At 31.8% G+C, this 23,403-nt stretch overlaps 3 protein-coding genes across 8 annotated transcripts; 1 reads left to right on the forward strand and 2 right to left on the reverse strand.

Annotated features, from left to right (window-relative positions):
* Nucleotides 1–1,586: 1,586 nt before the first annotated feature.
* Nucleotides 1,587–3,119, reverse strand: LOC102626705 (E3 ubiquitin-protein ligase PUB24-like). Its single transcript, XM_006481797.3, has one exon. It carries the CDS (start codon nucleotides 2,925–2,927, stop codon nucleotides 1,683–1,685), a length of 1,245 nt encoding a protein of 414 aa, XP_006481860.1. The 5' UTR covers nucleotides 2,928–3,119; the 3' UTR covers nucleotides 1,587–1,682.
* Nucleotides 3,120–13,326: 10,207 nt separating this feature from the next.
* Nucleotides 13,327–16,324, forward strand: LOC102626704 (BTB/POZ domain-containing protein At3g05675). 5 transcript variants are annotated; one of them, XM_006481542.4, is made up of 4 exons: nucleotides 13,332–13,532; nucleotides 13,985–14,133; nucleotides 14,270–14,327; nucleotides 14,661–16,324. In XM_006481542.4, the coding sequence occupies exons 3-4, from the start codon at nucleotides 14,316–14,318 to the stop codon at nucleotides 15,936–15,938; spliced, it is 1,290 nt and encodes a 429-aa protein (XP_006481605.1). In that variant the 5' UTR covers nucleotides 13,332–13,532; nucleotides 13,985–14,133; nucleotides 14,270–14,315; the 3' UTR covers nucleotides 15,939–16,324. The 5 variants fall into 5 exon arrangements, with proteins under 5 accessions (XP_006481601.1, XP_006481605.1, XP_006481603.1 ...); XM_006481540.4 differs by having other exon boundaries at nucleotides 13,333–13,532; nucleotides 13,985–14,186; XM_006481541.4 differs by lacking the exon at nucleotides 13,985–14,133 and having other exon boundaries at nucleotides 13,334–13,532.
* Nucleotides 16,325–18,554: 2,230 nt separating this feature from the next.
* On the reverse strand, nucleotides 18,555–22,788 carry LOC102626216 (BEL1-like homeodomain protein 1). 2 transcript variants are annotated; one of them, XM_006481536.4, is made up of 8 exons: nucleotides 22,615–22,788; nucleotides 22,227–22,300; nucleotides 21,956–22,010; nucleotides 21,673–21,744; nucleotides 20,690–21,529; nucleotides 19,995–20,368; nucleotides 19,845–19,905; nucleotides 18,555–19,756 (listed from the first exon to the last, which is right to left on the reverse strand). In XM_006481536.4, the coding sequence occupies exons 5-8, from the start codon at nucleotides 21,473–21,475 to the stop codon at nucleotides 18,896–18,898; spliced, it is 2,082 nt and encodes a 693-aa protein (XP_006481599.1). In that variant the 5' UTR covers nucleotides 21,476–21,529; nucleotides 21,673–21,744; nucleotides 21,956–22,010; nucleotides 22,227–22,300; nucleotides 22,615–22,788; the 3' UTR covers nucleotides 18,555–18,895. The 2 variants fall into 2 exon arrangements, with proteins under 2 accessions (XP_006481599.1, XP_052299121.1); XM_052443161.1 differs by lacking the exon at nucleotides 22,615–22,788 and having other exon boundaries at nucleotides 22,227–22,387.
* Between the last annotated feature and the right edge of the window lie 615 nt (nucleotides 22,789–23,403).

Consider the following 23,403-nt stretch of genomic DNA (forward strand, 5'->3'; position numbering starts at 1 on the left):
GATTGATCTGAAAGAAACAAAATAATCACTATACTGAAATGTAAGACACAATTTTGGAAGTTTGGATTCTTTGTCCTACACATATATAGGAGAAATTTCTCCTAAAAATTAAAAAAAAAAAAAGAAAATTATTTTTGGGTGAGTTATTAACAATGGAGTGATGCTTATAGAGAGAATAACTAGCGGTGTCGCAAATTGTTTGACCAAATTTTACTATGAAAAGTTGTTGATTTCACTTAGATCCTGTTTGATATTAAGATTTGATAACTGTAGCTTAAAAGATACAACATTGAATTATTTAGTAAACACTAACTGATATACATTGAAAGCTAAGTTGATTTGATCTCATACTTTTATAATGAAAAAAATTTATACTATCTTTAATATTTTTGTCATAATTATTATTTAAATGTCATCTTTATTAAATGTTATAGTTGTAGCAATTTATGGCTTAAAAGCTACAACATCAAATAAGACCTCAGTTAGATGATCCCTCCATGCATGATGTGCAAAAATTCCTGTCATCAGATGCCACCGGGCAAGTATAGATTTTAGAATTGATTGCTTTGTTCATTTTCTTTGCCTTTGCTTGTTAATATTGTTGAATTTCTAGTCTTTTTGTTATGAGTGCAAATATCCAAGCATATTTTTTGAGGTGATGATGTATTTCTTTTCGATTTAATAAAATAATTAAATTCCCTTCTTACGTTGAGGTTCATCTGAAAAAACACAGACACGCGATGGGTTCATGCTACGTTAAAATGAGTACAACATGTGGTACAAATTCTCCAAATTTTCGTTACAATTAAATCTTCTGTTTTTTGTTTTAATGTCCTCTAAGCTTTCATTTATTTGAAGATCCAAGTCTTCATTTTATATAGCATGAACTGGGATATGAAAACGAAAATGAGAAATTTCGCAAAAGAAAGATGGAGGATCGATAGTACTCAAATTCGGTATTTACATTAGCTTCATGAATAAAACAAGATTTAATGCATTGATAACCTATTTTTCTTTTCACGTTTCTTCATACATTTTTTTTAATAGCAATTCATTAATTAGATAATAGAGCAGTACTTGAATCAGAAATTTCACAATTTATACTTACCACCTTAAAAAAAAAAATTACAATTTATACTTACCATCGTCAATATATAAGAACCTCATTCAATCGAGAGATAATTTACTAAAAGAAAAAAAGAGAATATTTTTAGTAAATAAAGAAAATAGGGTTATCTACTTACCATCCAATTTTTGAATAACTGACAATTCATTTGAATGAATCTCTTGAGATATCAGTTGAAAGTATATCCTTATCGGGAAATTTGATCACTCCTTACTTCTGAATTATAAGCTATAATAGTTTTTTTTCTTCTGAACTTTGCTAATAAATTTAATAGAAAATCAAAAGAGTAGAAACAACTCCTAAAACTCATAAAAAGAAAAAAAAATATTATCGAGAATCTTTATATTTAAATTCAATTGATAAAATCGAAAGGAGATAGTTGACATCACCTGACAGTTCATATATACAATATATAAAACTGGATAAGTTTTAAGGGCTCGAGGAACCGTAAACGTTTCAATTAAGATCAATCACTAAGGTTCATATTTAAATCATATAGGAATTAGCAACAATTGAAATGCAATTAGTTACACGTTGATTAATAGATTTTAATTAATCACCTAGTCAATCTACTCAAAACAGAAGCATCAATACAAGGAGAATCCTTCCATTCATCATAATGAGACCTAAGTATTTCCCTAGCCCTATCTTTCAAATAAGCAGCACAATCAACTTGAAGAAACGAGCAAAGCTTCGACACAGTACCGACCCTCGACATTTCTTGAACGACAAAATTAAAATTACCTGAAAATTTACATATCAATGATAGGATCAGAATGGCCCGATCGTCGGCCGCCGGCGACACTTGCATGATCCTTTTTGTAACCACCGCTATGGCCGCCCTGTGACTCAGGAACTGAGCCCTTCCGTCAGCACAAGAACACAAATGAAATAAAATACCAAGAATCAATTCAGTTGTTTTCTTTTCGGATGCTGTTAATTCCAGCTCAATGAGCTCGAAAACGGCGCCGGATTCAACCATTATCATACGGTTTCTCCCCGATGGACAAGCATCTAACATCAGTTTCAAAGCAGCATTGATCCCTTGTTGTGCGATGACCCTTTGCTTCAAAACTCTAATTATATTCTGAAAAATTTGTGGTTTCAGCCTTTGAAGAAATTTAGAACTTGCTGCTTGGATAATATTCTTCAATATTCTTAATGCATGAGATTTGATCTCCTTGTGATTCTCAATACTCTCATCATCAAGTGCTAAAACCCACGTGAAAGATTCAACGATCTTATCAATTTCGAAGGCCGAAAGCTTCATATACTCTGAAGTAATTTTAAAGAAATGAAGTATGCTCAAAGCTCCTTCTAAGCCGCCCACCTGATTTTTGTCACAACAGTTCACTATGTACGTTAGCATAGCCCTAGGGACACCAGCTTCAGCCATGCACTTCCTATTCCTTTCATTTTCAGCGGCGAAAACTTCGAGCTGGATTAGGGTTTTGGTTTGGAGCTCAGGCTTCCAAATATCCTTGATGAGTTTAATGATTTGCAATTTACTGAGAGGAGCTTTAGGGGTGGGGATTCGGTCGATGCCGTAAGCGGAATTATCAGCGCACCAAGCTTGAATCAACCGGCGTAATGTGTGATTTGGTGTTAAATCTGAGTCTTTAGGCAAAGGCTGTTTGGTGACAGGGCATTCTGCGTTGTTGTTGCCCTGGAAGAGCCAATGTTCAATGCTCTCACGGTCATATGTGATGCCTGTGATGGCTGTTACAGGATCTTTCATGATTTGGAGAGAGATAGGGCAAATGAAATATTCAGGAATTTCAATATCTTGATGATCATCCATTTGAAATAATAATGATAATATTATTATATGTTGTTGTTGAGGCTTTTGTTTGTGTGTTCGTGATCTTGATTCTGACAATAGAAGCTTGATCAAGAGCTTGGAAAGAAATAGGAGAAGATTTTGTTCGTTTGTTTTGCAAAATGGTAAGAGAATGCGGCTAATTTATTGACAAATTTGAGAGAGACCGACGAAAAAAACTAAACCACACCCCCCCCCCCCACCCCCCCCCCACCCAAAAAAAACGATGGTCATAGCTTACTGGTCATAAATTCTCTGTGACATTTAATTTAAACTGAATTAAATGAATATATTTTTATATTATTCTAATGGAGTTCGGCGGTCAAAGTTAGAAAAAGTGAGGCCGATTGGCTTTGGCTCTATCCAAGTTACACGTAATTGCCAATTCATGCAGCTTTTTTCTGTTTCTTTTTTTGTTTATTATTATTGTTATTAACTTTATTGAAAATTAAAACAGCTTGCATTCAAATTAATTTGCGCGTATAAAACTGTTTATTTACTTGCATTTGCATCAATGGCATAAAATTTTCAACAAAACAACAGTGGTGATTAGCTAAATATGCTGTTAGTGTGATTTGGTTGGAGGAAATTCCAATTCAAACAAGTCTTTTACTTTAAGTTTTTAATTGAAGTTTTCCATTTTTTTAAAAAAAAAAAAACACCGGCGATTCAAATAATGGTTCTTTTTTTATCTAAAATTGGCCATCTTGAATAATTAACACTTGCTCCTAATTTATAAGGCTTTTATATTATAAAACTTCGGTGAGTTCGATTCTTTGCACGTGTAGCATAAGAAATTTTAATAAAAATTTCTTATGCTTCTAGAGTAAGTTTCAACTTTTACAAAGTAAATTTTTAGGTTGAACATTAAACGAGCAACATTAAGGTAGGTCACAATAAATCATATAATCAATAAAATTCATAATATATTATTCAAAATTAAAATAAAAAGGGTATGATCTCCGAATATGGACCAATCTTAATATGCGCATTGTGTGCAGCTCAATTCAAATACGTTCCTCATTCGTATTCCTTTGACTAATCAATTCACCTTGCATGTGCATGCATTTGTAGATATAAAAATGTATGTTAAGACTTGTGAAATTGGATATGAGTTGTACCAACAAGTTAATGAACACATCGGTTTCAAATTTGAACTTCTTTGAGCCCATTTACTGGGCTAATGAAAAGATAAGAGCATGTATACCCAATCAAATTAATTAGCACTGTATGGAAATATTGGATGATGAATTAATCCAGACCTAGATAACGTAACGTGATACATGCGAGTGCATTGCAACAAGTCAATAATTGAAAAGCGACTCAAAGTCGTCCGGGGCACATTTATTCATGAGGTCAAAAAGGTTGAGTCAGCTGCTGGGTTTACTCGTACATAAAATTGACCAGATAATATTACTGCTTGATCAGATTAATTTCTGTACACGCATGCTCAGTTTTTGAGAAATGATTTCTTCAATTTTTAATTTTTTATTTTATAGGTACAAATTTAAATTTTAGAGCGTACAACAGTAAAAGTGCTAATTAGCAATGGCGTTTTCTCAGATTTTGTTAGGAGTGTTTAGAATCCAATCTAATCTGCTCAATCTATTTGATCCATAGAAATCCGATCTATAAAAATCTAATCCGTGAATTGATGGATTGGATTGGATTGAAAATTTAAAAATCCGCAGTCGGTGGATTGGATATGGATTTACTTTTGTAAATCTGTAAAAATCTGCGAATCCACAAAATAAAAATAAAAATTTATTTCGTAAAAGAATTACACTTCTAAATATGGCATTATACTTACTAATAAATAAATAAGTTAAAATATAGTTATATTAACTCCATATTATATCTTATCCAATAATAGTATAAAATAAAAATAATTAAATTAAAAAATATATCTTCCTAATCAATTAATTTTCATGTATTGATCTAAACAAATGAGATTTCTTTTTTTGTGTTATATTTTGAAACTTTAAATGTATTTTCTACCTTTATTTAAACAATTAATTTATTTAAATCTTATTTAATTTTGAATTTGATCGGTAGTAAAATTATTTTTATATTAATTTTTTTATTTTGCTAGTTCGTGGATAGAACATGATTAAAAATTTTTAGCTCGTAAACCAATCCGTAAAATGGTGAATTGGATATGCATTGATTCAAATCCGCATCCGATCCATAGATATATAGATTGGATTTGGATTGAATTTCACCAATCTATGGATTCGATTAGATTAAAAATTTATAAGTGCAAAATCATGGATCGGATATGGATTGATGTCTCGCAAAATCCGATTCACGAACACCCCTAGATTTTGTTATAACTTGTGGAACATTGTTATCCCGATGTTTAGATAACTTACTTTTTAATACATAGTTAGGATTTTTTTTTATGATGCTGCATGAATTTTTACCGTGCTCATAATAAGATCATTATGAACCTCTAAATTTATATGTTTTTATCTTCACCATTGATTTAATTTAGTGCATAAATAACTAATTACTTAATAATTAATAGATAATATTCAAGTTAATGGACAATATTTTATTTTTTATAATTTGACAAATATTTTCTAAATCATCAACAAAATTAAAAATTAAATATGCAAATAGACAAATTAACTTATATGTGTAAATAACAAATATGGGTTATTCAATCTTCGACAACACATGTTAATATGGGTCCTTTTGGTTTTTATAATTGGAACAATATAATTTTGTCGAAAAAGAGATAATAATAAGAGGATACACTAAGATTGAGTTGTGTTAATATTAAAATACATATTTTTTAAAAGAAAATATAGAAGTTTTAATAGAAAATATACTTGTTTCTTTTTTATTATTTAATCTTTAAAAAACACTATTAATTTTGTGAATTGTTAATTAAATCTAACAATGCATATTTATATCAATATTGATGCTGTAATTTTTATAACAACATCATAGAGTGACCCACTTAATTAAGGTTTAATCATCAATCCTAGTTAGCCTTTGTATATGAGTTAAAAAGGGATAATGCTCGCTTAATCTCTGTAGTTCAAGATAATTATTTAGTTGGGTTTTGTATTTTTGAAAATTATCTAAAACAACCATGTGGTTACTTTTGTAATTGTTCAATCTAATTTTTCAGGATTAAAATATTTTTTTTTTCTAATTTAACTTAAGATTAAAAAAAATCCTAACATGTAACAGATGAAAAATAGATGAGTTTTAATGTAGACATAAAAGTACAACATCGAACTTTTGGTAATTTTAAAAGAATTTAACTTAAGATTCAAACTGTTAAGGTTAAAAAAGCATTCGCCCATTCAAAAAAGACTTAATGTTAAATGATGTTGTTGTTGTTGTTATTATTATTTTTTACGACAAGAAAAAAAAAAAAAAAAAAAAACTTCATGATTAAAAAGTAATCTTTTTTTTTTCTCCTTCAAAAAATAACATTTAGTTCGACAACAATAGTAACTAAAAGACAACTGCGTCTTGAATGGTTTTAAAAAATATGAGGATCAAGTAGATATCGATGCCTAAACCTAATTGATTATAGGAGAATTAACAATTCACCAATCTATGGATTCGATTAGATTAAAAATTTATAAGTGCAAAATCATGGATCGGATATGGATTGATGTCTCGCAAAATCCGATTCACGAACACCCCTAGATTTTGTTATAACTTGTGGAACATTGTTATCCCGATGTTTAGATAACTTACTTTTTAATACATAGTTAGGATTTTTTTTTATGATGCTGCATGAATTTTTACCGTGCTCATAATAAGATCATTATGAACCTCTAAATTTATATGTTTTTATCTTCACCATTGATTTAATTTAGTGCATAAATAACTAATTACTTAATAATTAATAGATAATATTCAAGTTAATGGACAATATTTTATTTTTTATAATTTGACAAATATTTTCTAAATCATCAACAAAATTAAAAATTAAATATGCAAATAGACAAATTAACTTATATGTGTAAATAACAAATATGGGTTATTCAATCTTCGACAACACATGTTAATATGGGTCCTTTTGGTTTTTATAATTGGAACAATATAATTTTGTCGAAAAAGAGATAATAATAAGAGGATACACTAAGATTGAGTTGTGTTAATATTAAAATACATATTTTTTAAAAGAAAATATAGAAGTTTTAATAGAAAATATACTTGTTTCTTTTTTATTATTTAATCTTTAAAAAACACTATTAATTTTGTGAATTGTTAATTAAATCTAACAATGCATATTTATATCAATATTGATGCTGTAATTTTTATAACAACATCATAGAGTGACCCACTTAATTAAGGTTTAATCATCAATCCTAGTTAGCCTTTGTATATGAGTTAAAAAGGGATAATGCTCGCTTAATCTCTGTAGTTCAAGATAATTATTTAGTTGGGTTTTGTATTTTTGAAAATTATCTAAAACAACCATGTGGTTACTTTTGTAATTGTTCAATCTAATTTTTCAGGATTAAAATATTTTTTTTTTCTAATTTAACTTAAGATTAAAAAAAATCCTAACATGTAACAGATGAAAAATAGATGAGTTTTAATGTAGACATAAAAGTACAACATCGAACTTTTGGTAATTTTAAAAGAATTTAACTTAAGATTCAAACTGTTAAGGTTAAAAAAGCATTCGCCCATTCAAAAAAGACTTAATGTTAAATGATGTTGTTGTTGTTGTTATTATTATTTTTTACGACAAGAAAAAAAAAAAAAAAAAACTTCATGATTAAAAAGTAATCTTTTTTTTTTCTCCTTCAAAAAATAACATTTAGTTCGACAACAATAGTAACTAAAAGACAACTGCGTCTTGAATGGTTTTAAAAAATATGAGGATCAAGTAGATATCGATGCCTAAACCTAATTGATTATAGGAGAATTAACAATTCGGTCAAGTGAAGACAATAGTCTTTGAAAAGAAGTACGTATAAGGAATTTTAGAAACAGAGTGTTTTAAATGACACATTAAAAATTCACATCAGATTGCTTAGAGAACTGATGTGGCTTTGCAACAAACTTCAACAATGAAGAAAGCTGATCTGCAATGCTCTTTTAATACAAGAATATCAAGTTGGTTCGGTTAGTTCATATTTTGGTCAGCATAATGGTTCAACTTGTCCTCGATCGCTTTGCCAATTATGTCACCGTGGGAAAATCTCAAATGATCAGTAATGCTTATCGTTCCCTTCCTTATTCACATTGCTTACTGGCGGGAAAGGGCAGAGTTTCATGGTCCCATTCCCCCACCCAGTTCAGCAGCATAAGTAGAGTAGATTGGAGGCGTGCAGGGACATCAAAAGAAACTCATCAATCTAATAGGTCAATAATTATATTAATAATAATGAACAAATTTTCGAGTAGATGATTAATTTTCTTAAAATTATATTGTTAGCTCAATAACTAATCTCCATTGATACAAGATATTTTCCCAGTCAATTTTATTATATAGTAAAATTATCATTCGCATACCCTATAGATGATTTGTTATAAAATATACTACAACACTTTGAGGGTGTATCAATCGTCTACCCTACGTTGACAAAATGTATCTGCCGTCCACCAAACTGTTACTTGCCGTTTAAATAGGATAACGCCAAGGGGTAATTTGGTCTTTTCATATGATACAAGTGATAATAAAAGAATTTAAGAGTATACAAGTGATACTTTTTAAGGGTAAAATTGTCAATTCGCTATAATTCCGTTAACTTTCAAACGGAAGCTAACAGTTTGGTGGTCAGCAGATAACTTTTGTCAATTTAAGGTGAACAATTGATACACCCTTAAAGTATTGTAGTATTTTTTATAATAAAATATTTATAGAGTATACGAATGATAATATCCCTATCATATATAAACCAAGCCCAATAAATATTTAAATAATAATTAAAAAAAAAAGGAAATAACAAGATGTAATATTGGGCAATCAGGAGCAATCAAAATTACTGGTTGTTGGGTGCTTTATTGACAATAAGGATTCTTTGGCCCAAAATGTCGGCCGGTCAGAGAATCAAGTTTACTTTGAATCTCTGCTTATTCAAAGGATTCAAAGTCAACTAACCTTGTTTCGTTATCATCTCAGTCCCCAGTCCTCACTGTACTTAATTGATTCCTTTGAAGTTTGAACACCCAACAACTTTTCCAAAAATGATCCAATGAATTTCTTAATTAATTAATTGATAGAAGTTTCCATATCATCCTCACTCACTTACGTTGACACCCAGAAAAACATAATCATTATGCAACAAATTAAACCGTTGGCACCTCAAGGGTCTCCCCAAAATCTCTCTATCTATAGTTAGATAGAAATCGAACCCTAGTTTAGAGAACTGAACCATGCTCCAGAATTTATAAAAAAAAAAAAAAAATTTAAGGACTTTTCTAAATTGACTTGAAAAACTCATTAATTAAAGAAACAACCAGTTGCTTCTTTTACTTAATAAGAAATTGCCTAGTAACGTCAGTTGCAGGACGACGTAAACAAGAAAAATATAAGTTTGATGAGAAATTCGGTTCAAAGATCAAACCACGTTTTTGTTTTGATGACTGTGAAAATGATCGGTAAAACGATAATTATGACATTTAATAAAACTTGGTATGCTTGAACTCTTATTTATTATAATTATTGTTATTTTCTAAAATCAAATTTTGCTGGTCAATATAATAAAAAACGTGTTTAGCTAAATTGATTAGTTTGCTAACCCACCCACCTGCTCAGAAAATTAAGTACTAATATATTTTTTTAATTGTTTCCCTCAAAAAGCCTCCACATGCATGATGTTTGCTTATTTGTATTCTTTATTTTTAATTAAAGTTTGAAAGATATAATCTTTTAGAGCATAGCTTAGGGTTGAACATGAAAATCAACAAAAAGCTTCTACACTAATTGAAACACACACATACACACGTATATTTAAACAAGCAACTTGTTATTTAAAATGATATTGTCTTATATTCTACGGGTGCTTTTGGATTTTACAGATTTGACATCAATCTATATTTAATCTACGATTTTACGGATTATAAATTTTCAATCCAATCTAATTTATGGATTGGTGAAATTCAATCAAAATCCAATTTATATGCATGCGGATTGGATGTGGATTGAGTCAAATATATTTAATCTTCGATTTTACGGATTATAAATTTTCAATCCAATCTAATCTATAGATTGGTGAAATTCAATCAAAATCCAATTTATATGCATGCGGATTGGATGTGGATTGAGTCAAATCCGCAACCGATCCACATCCAATCTATCATTTAACTCAATCCACATCCAATCCATCATTTTATAGATTGGTTCGTAAATTAAATTTTTTTTTAATTTTGTCCAATACACGAACTAATTAAATAAAAAAAATCTTATATAAGAATAATTTTACTACTGATCAAATTCAGAATTAAATAAAATTTAAATAACTTAATTGTTTAAATAAAGTTAGAATAATACATTCAAAATTTTAAAATATAACACATCGAAAAGAAAATGCGATGCAATTGTGCTTTGTATCACTAACATGGATGTGATAGTGCTTTGTATCACTAACATGTATCAGAATAACACATAACTCAACAACATGCGATGTGATTGTGCTTTGTATCATTAACATGGATAAAAATATTATTAGGATTTAATTCTACTCTGATAATCCTCAAAAGTTCATATAATCATTAATTCGTTTAATCAAGTTTTTAATCTGATTTTGCGGGTCAATAAAAATTGTACATTAAACTATTTTGTTTAGTTATTCAATCACTTTGTTGTTGCCCACCTATTCATAAAATTAACGGTCATGATATTATACTATTTATGTCCACAAAAGCGCACCGTGTGCCAATGATATATGCCATTTCCTCTTTTATTTCAAGTTTGAAATTTTCTTTTAATATTATTTACATTACAACCAATTCCAACGTAATATAAAGGTACTATCAGAGCCCGATAATCTAAAATCTAAACTTAAAGTATACCGAAGTCCATTGATGCCAAACATAAGAAGTCACTCATACAATTATTAGGGAAACTTAAACCCTTCACTTTAAAATTAGGAGAAAAAGATGACGACTAACTCAACTAAAGATCTATTATTAAGTTTTCTAATAATTTGCGAAAACTAATAAGTAATATCTTACACTAAAAAAAAAAAGTATGGTATGGATAGTACACTAAAAAAAAATTTGCCATATAATTTTTTGTATCAACCTATCAACATGTCAAATTATCAATAGCTATAATAATTACAAGTTTTTAACTTTTTTTTAAATAACTTGAAGAATTAATAAACTATATCTATGCCACATAAAGGGGGGGTGTAGCATGCAGTGCAACCCTATGTTTAGCTGCAACAAGTGGCTGCATTAGCTAAACCCGACTAGGAGTTCGGTTTAGCTAATGCAGCAACTAGTTTTTTTTTTTACATAATAATAATAATAATAAATAAATAAATATAACTTTTTAATCTAACATAATAATAATTTCCGTTATATAAAAATATAACTAAATAATGTACTATTTAACTATATTGTAATAATTAATATATAAAATTGATTAATATTCAATAAGTTAATTGTTAATATAACTAATAATAAATACTTAAATAATATACAAAATTATAATAGAATATAACATTGTTTGATTATATTTCAATAATTAATATATAAATATTAATTATTTTTAAATAAATTAATATAAATAATAGTAAATGTTTAAATATGAATAAATTTGAGTAATAGTAATTTAAAATTAATAATAACATAAATAACGATATAAAATATTATTACATAAACTACAAAGACTTACTAGGATTATTTAGCACAATTCATTTTGTTAGTGAATATACTACAACTATTATATCACTTTATTATTATATGATTATCTTGTGGTGTGCATAAATTATTATTCTATCATTTGAATATGACTTTTGACCTAATCTTGTAGGTTTTAAATATTTATTTATGTTGTCATGTTATTTAGAGATTATTTGATTAAAGTATTTACTTTGATCTTTATTTCATAAGTTATATATTTGGAAAATTCTAAAAAATAAATATTATTCTACCGAAAATTTAAGACCATATACTTCAACCTTTATAAAGAATTACGACACTTTTTAACATTTATACTAAAAAATGTTAAATTTTTAAAATTTAAGACTTCTATATTTGGTCTTTTTCTAAGTAGTAATAAATATAATTTTCTAATTATATAATTTCAATTAATCACAGTACAATGTAGCACTAAACACAATATAATTAAAAATCAATACAGTACAATTTAACCCTAAACATTATATAACATTATTATAATACAGTGTTAATATAATACACATGTATTAAAATAATATATTATTTTAATACACATGTATTAAAATAATATAATACAATATAATATAATAACAGTGTGTCAAATGCACCTGAAGTAAAGAAAGATCAGTAGACTCATTTCCTTGTGGCTCTGAATAATTTTCATGGAATTGTTTGCACTAGATAAGGCAAAATTGAGTTGTATCGAGAGTCCAATAAGCAAACAATTGATATTTTTACTTCTTCTCAACATCACAAGTAATCAAGTATGCGAAGTTTTTCTTCCTTGCACTAGAAGTTGAAGGCGGTATTTCCAATTTCTAATATTAAAATACATAATAGTGCTAGTTTCCTCTAATATTTATTTAATAAAATTAGATAGATTTATACTGCTTATTGTTAAACAAAAAATTGAATTTTAGGAAGGAAACAAAAATTATCCTAAGAAGGGAATTATGAATAAAATTTTCAGAAAATAAAATTTTATTTTATTTATTCATACTATATGCAACATATTTAAGGAGATAAAAATGTGAGCTTTACATTAGTGGTAGTGTCTCTCACAAAATTATGTTTATTTAGATGAGAATTAACAAATATGACTAAACTGAACTTGTAATCAGACATAAAAATAATAAAAGAAATAAATATATATGTTTTATAGATTTATGTATCCAGACGTCCATTAACTAAAAAGCTTTGAAAATAACTTATATTTTTCCAAAAAAGAACTCTAAAACGGAAAATTACCCTTCAAAAGTCTCAAAACTCCTTTTGCACTGTTGATTTATATAAGCCATTATGTGACTCTAGGGCAAATGAAAGCAAACATGCAAATTATCTTGCTAACATAGTAACATTAGGGAATGTACTCGAAAATATTTCTTCAACCATTAGGACCTAAGGTATTTAAACCAGAGGTTAGGTACTGTAGTGAAATTGTCTCCATAATGGCTTGAGCAAGAAGAGCAACCTCGTCTACGTCCAGAGTAAGAGAGCACTTATAATTATCCTCTGAACGACATGTTCTTTCTAACACATAATTACAAACTGATTACACCACGTTCAAATTTGGGCGAGTGCTTTCAGAATAGCTTTGGGTGTATATAGAATAAATTGTTTGGGCTTGCAGCTCAAATCTCTCGGCTGGAACCCGCAACTCTGAGACAGAGAGAGCGTGAGAGAGAATGCTAAAGAGCCTAAAAAACTTTACTGATGCGAAATCCGAATGAACTTCTTGATCATCAGACAGAACTCGAGGTATTACTCTATAGAAATTTTTCAATTACTAGTTACTTTTTTTCCCTTGCCTGCACGTAGACGAGCACAGTTTATGTTAATTTTCCTTTTTTTCCCGATTCCATTGAAACCCCCCCCCCCCCCCCCTCCCCCCGGGGGGATTCCATTGAACTCAGTTTTGGAGCTTTATTTAGTACCCAATGCACTGTCTTATCCCAATTACGAAATGGGTTTATTTCATATTCTTGTACTGTTTTCGAAGTATTCGTCTTTTGCCCCAATTATTTGTATGTATGCGTATATTTTTATATGTAACCGTACGGATGAGACGTATCAGCTGGATTATAGGGAAATGAGGGACTTGTGTTTTTATTCAATGATATATAAACTTCATTAGTTCAAACTCCAGTAGCTTAATTGGGTCTGTTTTGCAGAGTTGTGTTCTCACTTTTGGAGTAAAATGAATGTGGCAGGTTCTGATTCACCTAGATTTCAAGTGTTCAATGTTGTCGCCTAAAGATTCATTGGTAGTTTGGAAAGAGGCTGATTGATCAAGAAAAAGTTTTGGATGTTGCCTGAAATCATTTACAACGATTTGATCTCCCTAGCTTATACTCACGCTGTATAGCTTTGTTATAATCTGTGATCGGATATGGAATGAGTCTTGCTTTTGTGGTATTAATACTTTTCAGCAGTCATGTGTTTTGTAATTTTTGTATTTACTCTTATGCGTGTTGTGGGTTCTTGTTTGTTAATAGGTGCTAAAATGTGTATAAGATAGACTTAGGAACGCTTATTGCTTCAATGGAGTCTCTTGTAAGTTTTCTGACTACCTCATCACTTATGTATAATATTCTTTTTTTGGCATTATTTGATATACATAGTTATTGACTTATTATATAATGGATCTTTTGTGTTGGCACTCCAACCAAAAGCTTCAATGTCAGTCTTTTTGTTTCCCTTATTTTCCAATTTGGCATTACATAGGTTTCCAGTCCAGATCTGTTCTTCCACATTTGCTTTAATTATTTTGTCCAACATCCAATTTCTTAAAATCAACCTTCAGAACATTATGCATATTATCTATGTGAGAGACTTATTTTTATTACAGTTTCCCACTAATCTCCTCGAATGTTCTTTCGCTTTCAGAATAGTGAAATGCAGGCTCCAAGTAAGATAGGTGACCGTTCAACCAGTGATGTTGTTGTGAGGTTGCGAACACAGGATAGCCGAGATGACTGGTTATACTGCCACTCTCACATTCTTATTGAGAAATGCAAGTATTTTGCTGACCGTCTCTCTGACAATTGGCCAACATGCCAGATTATTGACTCTCGCAATTGTGTTGAAGTTTACTGCCAAGAATCTGATTTTGATCACCATGTCAATGTTCTACGCCTTCTTTATGTTGCCACTGATGGCTTGTTGAATGATATGTGGCATGGTGTGAGGAATGCACTAGGTATTCTCCAGGTGGCTGTTGATCTGGGCTGTCCACAGATTGTTACTGCTTGTGTTAGCTACCTGGAAGCAGTTCCATGGGAAGAAGCTGAGGAGGAGGAAATTATAAGAATTATACCGAACATGGGAGCAGAGGCAGAACCAATTCTGGCCCGTCTGCAGCCGGTCAATCCATCTGCTATTTTGGGGATATTTCTCTCAGCCATTCGTTTTGCCACATCATCGCCATCTTCATCCATGGCTGATCTTAAATCATCTGCACAAGAGCAGCTTGAATATATGATCACCGAAGATGATGATGCCCCTATATTAACTGCTGATGATGAGATAAAATCTGAGGTGAAACAATGTGTAAAAAGACTATTTAGCAGATTTAACAATGTATTGGAAGCTCTGTTAGCTGAGCATGAAGAATCTATTTCCGAGGAAGAGAAAATGCAATTGTTTCAATCCCATCTGTTGGATTTGTCGTGGGCTTGTCAGATATTGTCTAAGATGGAAATTATGAGGGAATTTGCGAGCAGTTGGGTAGATGCATCAGACAAGATTATCAAGGCCACTGAACAATCAAGCCGAACTACTGAGATAGTTGAGATAAAATTGAAGGTCATAGAGGTGGCTGCGAAAGTGCTAGAGGCAATTGGATACGGCACTGTTATCCTGCCAACTGCCAAAAGACTTCATTTAGTGAAGCTGTGGCTTCCATTTGCAAGGGCTACGAGACCTTTGATTGATTCTGCAACAACTGATGATGAGGGTACCATGACATTTAAACCTGATGGTGAGCTTTGGCAGTCCTTGGAATCCACATTTGTTTCAATGATTCTCGCATTACCATCTGGGGATCAGACAGAGATTTTGACTGAATGGTTGGAAAATCAGCATATACACTATCCAGATTTGACCGAGGCATTTGAGGTCTGGTGTTTCCGGTCCAAGGTTGCCAAGAGAAGACTAGGATTATAAGCTGGTATGATCACACACTTTGACTCTTTCATTACAACCTCATTTCGCCATTTTATTAGGCAATGATTCAGGTAGCTTTTGCTCAATCAAGCATTGACGAGTAACACTGGTTTTTATGCTCATTGCATATAGATGATAGAATTTGTTTAAAAGGGCAAGTGTCTTACTTGAGATGTGTCAATATTGGTGGATCTTTGAGCTCTCTGTGCAATATGTAACTGCAATTCTAGGATTTGTACATCATCTGATGCTAGCTCTTGCTTAATTGTAAAGATTGTGCTTATCCATGATTAACTCTGGAGAAGTAAGTTGTCTTATTACGAATCTAGCTGATTCGAGTTATCTTATCACCAATTTTATAAATCTAAAGATGACTATCTTACTAATTTATGCTCCAAGGATGATCATAATACTGCTCCAACTAGAGAACAATTACTGATCTATGTTACGAGACATTAAACAAGCATGAAACATCAAATGATCTCTGAAGTATGTATAGTTATTGGAATCTTTGATGGGCGAATTTTGAAAACTCAATTGCCTACAGAAGTCAAGTAATTTCTGCCTATCAAACATAATCAAGAAACTATTTTATAGTGTCATTCAGGTACAAGTCCTTTCATTCTGCTCAAGATCCCTGAAGCAATACGGATCGAAAAAGGGAATTTTATAAGAGTTTTCTAAAATATTTCTTGGATGTAAACCAAACTTTCTTTTCATATATGAATAGGATTCAAATTTGAAACTTTTTGTACGACATTATTCCATCTTATAATTTCAACCAACCATTTCCCGGAAGATGACATATTATACAAGCATAGGATCTTACATCAATAGGTTAGAAACAATGCTGTGACTACGGTACTCTATGAATATCGTATCTCACAACTTGGGTATCATTAGATGGTTAGGTTTGTGAGTTTTATTAAATTTCTGACCATCTAACATTGTCTAAATTATAAGATATGATACTTCTAAAGTGTCATAATTGAATCCTAAAAATATGAATACATTATATATGTAAATCATCATTTTTCATAAATATAACTGTGTTTTGAGGCACTACAAAGATATGAAAATGTGCCCATTTTTAGAAGTCTCGTGATTTTATTTTTCAAAATTTCAAATTAACAAATGGTTTTGAAGTTTTTAGTTGCTTGTCGAAGGTTTTCAATATCCAAATGAAAATTAAGCTTTTGATTGAATGTTAACATTATCTAAATTCACGGATCAATATTCTCAAATTCCCGTGCCTTTGTTTATGGAATATGACACGAAACTAAATTGGAAAAATTTTCCAAATTAGTCAATATTTTAGTACTTATAAAATTATCTAAAAGATAATACTACTGATCACTCGATGTTGTCCTTGTTGCGTAAGCAATCGACAAAAATCACTCACTAATGTCCTTGCTGCATAAGCAATCGACCAAAATTTAAAATTAATAAACCAAAGTGTGAATTCAAACGATAAGGGTTTTTTTTTTTTTTTTTGAATCTAATTCAAACGATAAGGTTCACTCTTGTATAAATTTGAATCTTGTGACCAATAAACAACAAATTGTTCACTATTCATTTATAGTAAAACACAATAATATTTCAACAACTAGATCAATTTCTTTTTTTTTTCTTTTTTTTTTTTGGATTGTTGTCCTATGTTTGCTGACTTTTATTTGTAACTTTTCATTAGTTTTATTCTTTTTTCTTCTAGCAAGATACCTATGTGGGGTCCTAAGCTTATCTTCCTAATCTCAAATGATACAGGCAATAGAAAATTAAACTTAAATCTGTAAAGAGATAACGCCAATGTTCAAATATCTTCTAGATCAGTAAATAGGGTTAAATAGATCAAGTATCTCACAATAAAAAAAAAAGAAAAGAATAATTTAATGGGGTTTAGTAGAAGGGTCGTGCAACCATTGATAGGTGTTCAAAGATTAAAAGTATTTTCCTGTTTCACCCATCAATGATATCTCAAATAATGCTTGTATCGCATAATTACCACCTAGTATTCAGATGCGTGTTTGATACTAACGTTGAACCTTATTTGATAGTTTTAAGTTGTTGATAAAGCGATTGGAATAGTACGGTATCAAAGTTGAGGTCTTGTATTCTTGTATATCTCTGGAGCAAACTCTTAATTTATTTATATTTACTTTTAATTTTTTAGCTCAATTTCTAACCTCTCAGCCTATTTTCATGCTCTTTCTCACTCCAATTTCATGTGAGATTGTCTATTAATAAAAAAGATAGGACAGATGCAGAGTTTTATTTTATAACCTCTTGTCGTACTCTTTTATCTCATTCTATATTTCATACGAGATAGATGGTCTTTTACTAATGAAAATGGAGCAAATGCAATCGATGAAAAAGGTCTAATTTATAGAAGGAAATCATTTAAACCTTTAACTGATAAGTTTAAAGCGTTTTTTCAAACAGTTAAGCATGGGTTGAAACAAGACATCATGCGCAATCCATATAAAATTTTGGGTAATAGTTTTTGCATTTTGCAGTCAAATTCATCCCTTCCTTTGCTTCCAATTAAGCATCATGGCTCCTGTATTTCCATTTCTTCAATGAATGAAAATCATGAAATACAAATCAACACCATATATCTACTCACAATATTCCATATTTATATTGGTAATTCGGTATACCCAAATAACTAACTTTTATGATATCAATCCATCTATCAATCTTCAAAACTTACAAAATTAATATACATCTCCTCAATCCACATGCCCAATACCTAATGCTATGTTATCTACTGAACTCAAATGGTTCTATGCAAAAGTATAAACCTATCTATACTAACGTAACTTTTTCTTCTGCTTTCTTTACACTACCATGCATAAGCTTCCCTGTTCCCAAAATGGCATTAGGGAACAGCAAATAATAGTGAAAAGACTCCAGCCTTTCTCGCTTCTCCATAATCTTTGATTCTGCCTTTGATGCTTTCATGCAACAAAGTCAGGCAACAGTTGTGCTGCGAACCTCTTCCTGTTCTGTATATTCATGTTTTCATAAGCGGCCGAAGCGTGAGGAGACTGAGTGTTTATGGTACCAAACTCATTAGGCTCACCAATTTCGACCCTCCTTCCAAGTTGAATGTTTTGACTTGGGAGAAAACTTTGATGAGTTGCTGACAATGAGAGATTCTCACAGTGTGGGAGCCCAAGCGTAAGTGACACGCCATTGCCCGAAAACCTTGGAGTGAATTGCTCCGCATCAAACCTTCCAATTTCACCAATCGGGTACTGCCCAAACCCTTGAATGAAGTTCATTTGGTTTCCAATGAATGAGTATCCATCTCGACTCTGCCTATCATCATCATCAAATTTCATCGGCATAAGATCATTAGTAGCCTCATTACCACCAGGCTTCACATCAATGCTGATAGATGGCACATTGCTTGGTGACAGCATCATGTTCATGTCACTGTTCCGCGGCTTCTTTGGACTCCCTTGTGTCAATCCCTCCAATTCTGATGATCCAATGAGTGAAAATCCTGACTGGTTTCTCGCATTCCCTCCTCCGATAGGAGATGTTGCAATTGTGGACATTGAAATCATAGAATGAACATTCTGGTTTGTCAAATTATCCTCACTGGATTTGAAACTCTTCGAGTTTTGAGTTTCCTTCACAAGATTTTTCTCTTGTGCAGCAGTGGACTTGGATGCCGAATCCTCATTGTGTTCACTCTTGCTTGTTTTGTCTTCTGATCCATTCTGTTCTTGATCTTTAATTTCCTCCAAGTACATTTCCTCAACCATTGGTTTCCACAGCCGAACTCGTGCATTTATGAACCAATTAGACACCTGCATCATCACGAAACGTTTATAAGATTTCCCAGAATTGGAAGCAATAACATCTCAAAATTATTGATTTTTTTTTTTCCAATTTTACCTGGCTCCTGGTAAGCCCTGTTTGTTTTGCCAGCATCTGCTTGTCCGAATCTTTCGGATACCTGAATCAAAGATTCTTACATTAACATCAATACAAAATTTGCAAATGGGCTGTGAGAATTGTGAATTGTGGATTTTGATTTTTGCTTACGGGTGAAGGAAGTGTTCGAAGAGCCAAGCGCGAAGAACTGAGACAGATCTTTCAGGCAATCCTCTTTGGGGTCTCCAAGCATTGTGCTGGATCATTCCCAATTGTTGAAGAGCCCTTTGTTGACGAAGATGGTGGTCGACAAATTTGAGCCTGGAGCCTTCAATCTTGCTCCCGACGCAATCCTCCTCACCCAGCATCTTATTTGCCGCCTTAATTTGGCCTGTAATTGCATCTTTCAAGCACCGGAATTGCTTTGAAATTGTCTTGAGAGCAAGTGCTGTGTATGTCTTTGCTGACTCAATTCCTGCTGCTTGTTCAAATGATGAAATCACTATCTGCATCTGGTGATGGTACTGCCGGTACCTTTGCTCCACCTTCGCAAAAACAAAACAAAAACAAAAAAATTTGAAAATTCATTTCCACAAATTAACACTTAAAAATTTGCACAAGTAATTGAAGAATACATTATATTAAAGATTTTAGGAGATGACTTTGATGAAAGTAACACTTCAATTCAATTCCTTGTTCTTAGTTATGATCTCATCAAACTGACTTGACAAAGACACAAACTTAACTTTTCCAAGAAATCAAAATTTGTCATAAAAAGACCAAAATCAAAACCCCAACAAAACATATCTACGCAAGTTACAAGTAATACGTTTTGTGTAAATGGGTACTTAAAAATATACACATACCTCATCAAGCATATTAATAAGCTTAGCTTTCTTCATCTGAATTTCTTGCCTCTCCGCCGTGCTAAGCTCCGCGGCACGTTTCCCGGCTGATTGACCATCGTCTCCGGCTGCCGCCGATGACTCTCCGATCACCTTATTGATATTGCTATTGTTATTACCACTACCCTTCTTTGAAAATTCACTCTTGTTGCTAATCCCACTATTGTTCACATTAACAACTTCATCAAGCAGCTCCTGAGCAGCTTTCAAGTACTTAGAGCTCAACAACACACTTTGCATCCCGGAAACCCCATTAGTGACACCCGAACCCGACGATGCAGACCCGCCAGAAACCCTAATATCCTCTCCGGAAACCGTTTGACCACCCTGGGAGCCGAAGGCGGGGTGTTGGTGGGAAGAGAGGCTCAAAGACAGTCCCTGCTTGGCGCGTGGGGTGTCACGCGCTGGTGGACTAGGGTAATTGGGGTTGTACAGGTTGTAGTGGACGCGCGGCAGGAGTCCATGCAGAGGGGAGATGGAGTCATCCTGATGAGCGGTGGTGGGGATGCCGACGAAGTGTTGAGTGTGGGAAGGTGGCGGCGGCGCGTGAGGGGAGATGGCAGAGGAGTTGAGGAAAATGAGGCTGTTGTGAGCCGGCGCCGGCGCCGGAGGATGATTTGTGTCGGAGAATTGTTGGTGTTGCTGTTGTTGTTGTTGAACGTAAGTTGTAGGGTTCATAAGTACGAGGGTTTGAAGCCCATCTGGGGCTTGAAACTCAGCTGGGTTCCCATGAAAGTACGTTGCCATCCTGTTACCTTATTATTTTGATCTTGAGTTCTTGAAAAACGAAACCGAAACGAACTGAAAATGAAAAGGGATTACGTTAGTTTTCACTTTCACATGACATGCTCATGCATATCAATATCAATATCAATATCAGTATATATCATATATATCACATGTTTGTTTCGGAAAAAACATAGTACAATTATGTTTTTATTTACCTTATAATTGCCTGATTTGAGTCTTAATTTGAGCAATCAGCCCATCGATGGATCGATCTTATCAAGCAAAACCTGAAAGGAAATTGACAGATGATGGATAATTTATTCATATTTATTCATCTTCTATGTGGCTAGAAGATGATGGTGAAGAGGAAAAGGAAAGGGAGTGAAACAAGAAGGGATGTAGGTTATATAGAGAAAAAGAGAGAGAGAGAGAGAGAGACTGAGAGAGAATTGAATTGAATTGAATAAGAAGGTATTTGTTAACAATAATATCAAGTACCTGGTGTGAAGGAAAATTGAGTGTGCACGTGCAGCTTCATGATCAATCTACACTGCTGCAAGGGGAAAGAATTGAAGGAAAAGGGAAAAAAGAATTCATTTAAAAGAAATGACCTTATTATTGTTAAGACAAGCAAACAAACAAAGCCCCCATGAAAGTGAACATTTTGAAAAAACAAAAGAAAGAAATGATCAGCATAGATAAATACTAGAGAGTACAGTTACATGGGAGATGGTGGGGGGAGGGAAAGGAAGCAACACAAGAAACTAACCTGCTGCCTATATATGAATCTTCACTTATAGGTGAAAGCACTTTGTCAGACTTCAAATCTCTGCAACTTCCCCACTGAAAAGGAAAAAAAATATTATAAGTTATGAGAGAGATGGGGTTATTATTAAAAAGGCTGGGAAAAAGATACCCATCTTTATTCACTCATTATCCACACACACATATTTAATCTCACCTTTTTTTTCTTTTCTTTTTTTTCCAATCAAACCGAACAGAAAAAGAAAAAAAAATCAAAATTTCTCTAAAAAAAAAAAAAGAAAGTAAATTGAGGTTATGTGATTGTGAAAGGTTGTTATTCTTTACTACACAAATAGTAGTTTTTTTTTTTTTTCAAATTTTGGGTTTTCTTTTACGGCTTCTGAGAGAAGTACCTGCGAATGGATCAAAACAAGGGAACTTCAATTTAGTGATTTGACTCTTCTGCCATGCTTTGCTTTTCAAATCATTTGATATGGAGCAGAGCAGTGATGAGCTACAGAAAATTCTTGAGTGAGAGTGCGAGGAGAGAGGGAGATGTGTGTGTGTATCACTGTATGTAATTTTTTTGTATTACCAATGAAATATATTTAGCATGAGTGTTCTATATATATATATATATATATATATATATATATATATATCTATATATATATATATATATATTGCGATAAAACGAAAATTTCATATCCAAAATAATAATAACAATAAGTGTGTCAGATGACACAAACAGCTGAAAAACGAGGAAACGTCTTCTTCTAACAAAGTTTGTAATTAAAAATTTTATAAACGAATACATATATATATATATATATATGAAAGGAAAGATGATGATGATGATAATGATAAAGAGAATAGGGTTGAATTTGGCGAGAGGGGTCCCCCTATTTGTTGAATTTCATATTAAATAAATATCCGTTTGTCTCTTTTTTGATATTTTCATTTTGTGATTAATTTGGTTATTTTTTGTGGTTGGATGACCGAGTTTCAAGATAAAGCAATTAAATTGCAGGGGGCCAACCACCATTACAGCTTCTATAAGCTTTAATTGCATATCTATTTATCTATTTATTATAGAATTAATTTCTGTTGAATATATGTGCAGCACGTATAAAAATGAATGACAATAAAATTTCAATACCAAAGAATATACCCGATAGTAAATAATTTATCAGGTAGTCGAC

The sequence above is a fragment of the Citrus sinensis genome, chromosome 6 (genome assembly GCF_022201045.2).
Source record: "Citrus sinensis cultivar Valencia sweet orange chromosome 6, DVS_A1.0, whole genome shotgun sequence".
NCBI lineage: Eukaryota > Viridiplantae > Streptophyta > Magnoliopsida > Sapindales > Rutaceae > Citrus > Citrus sinensis.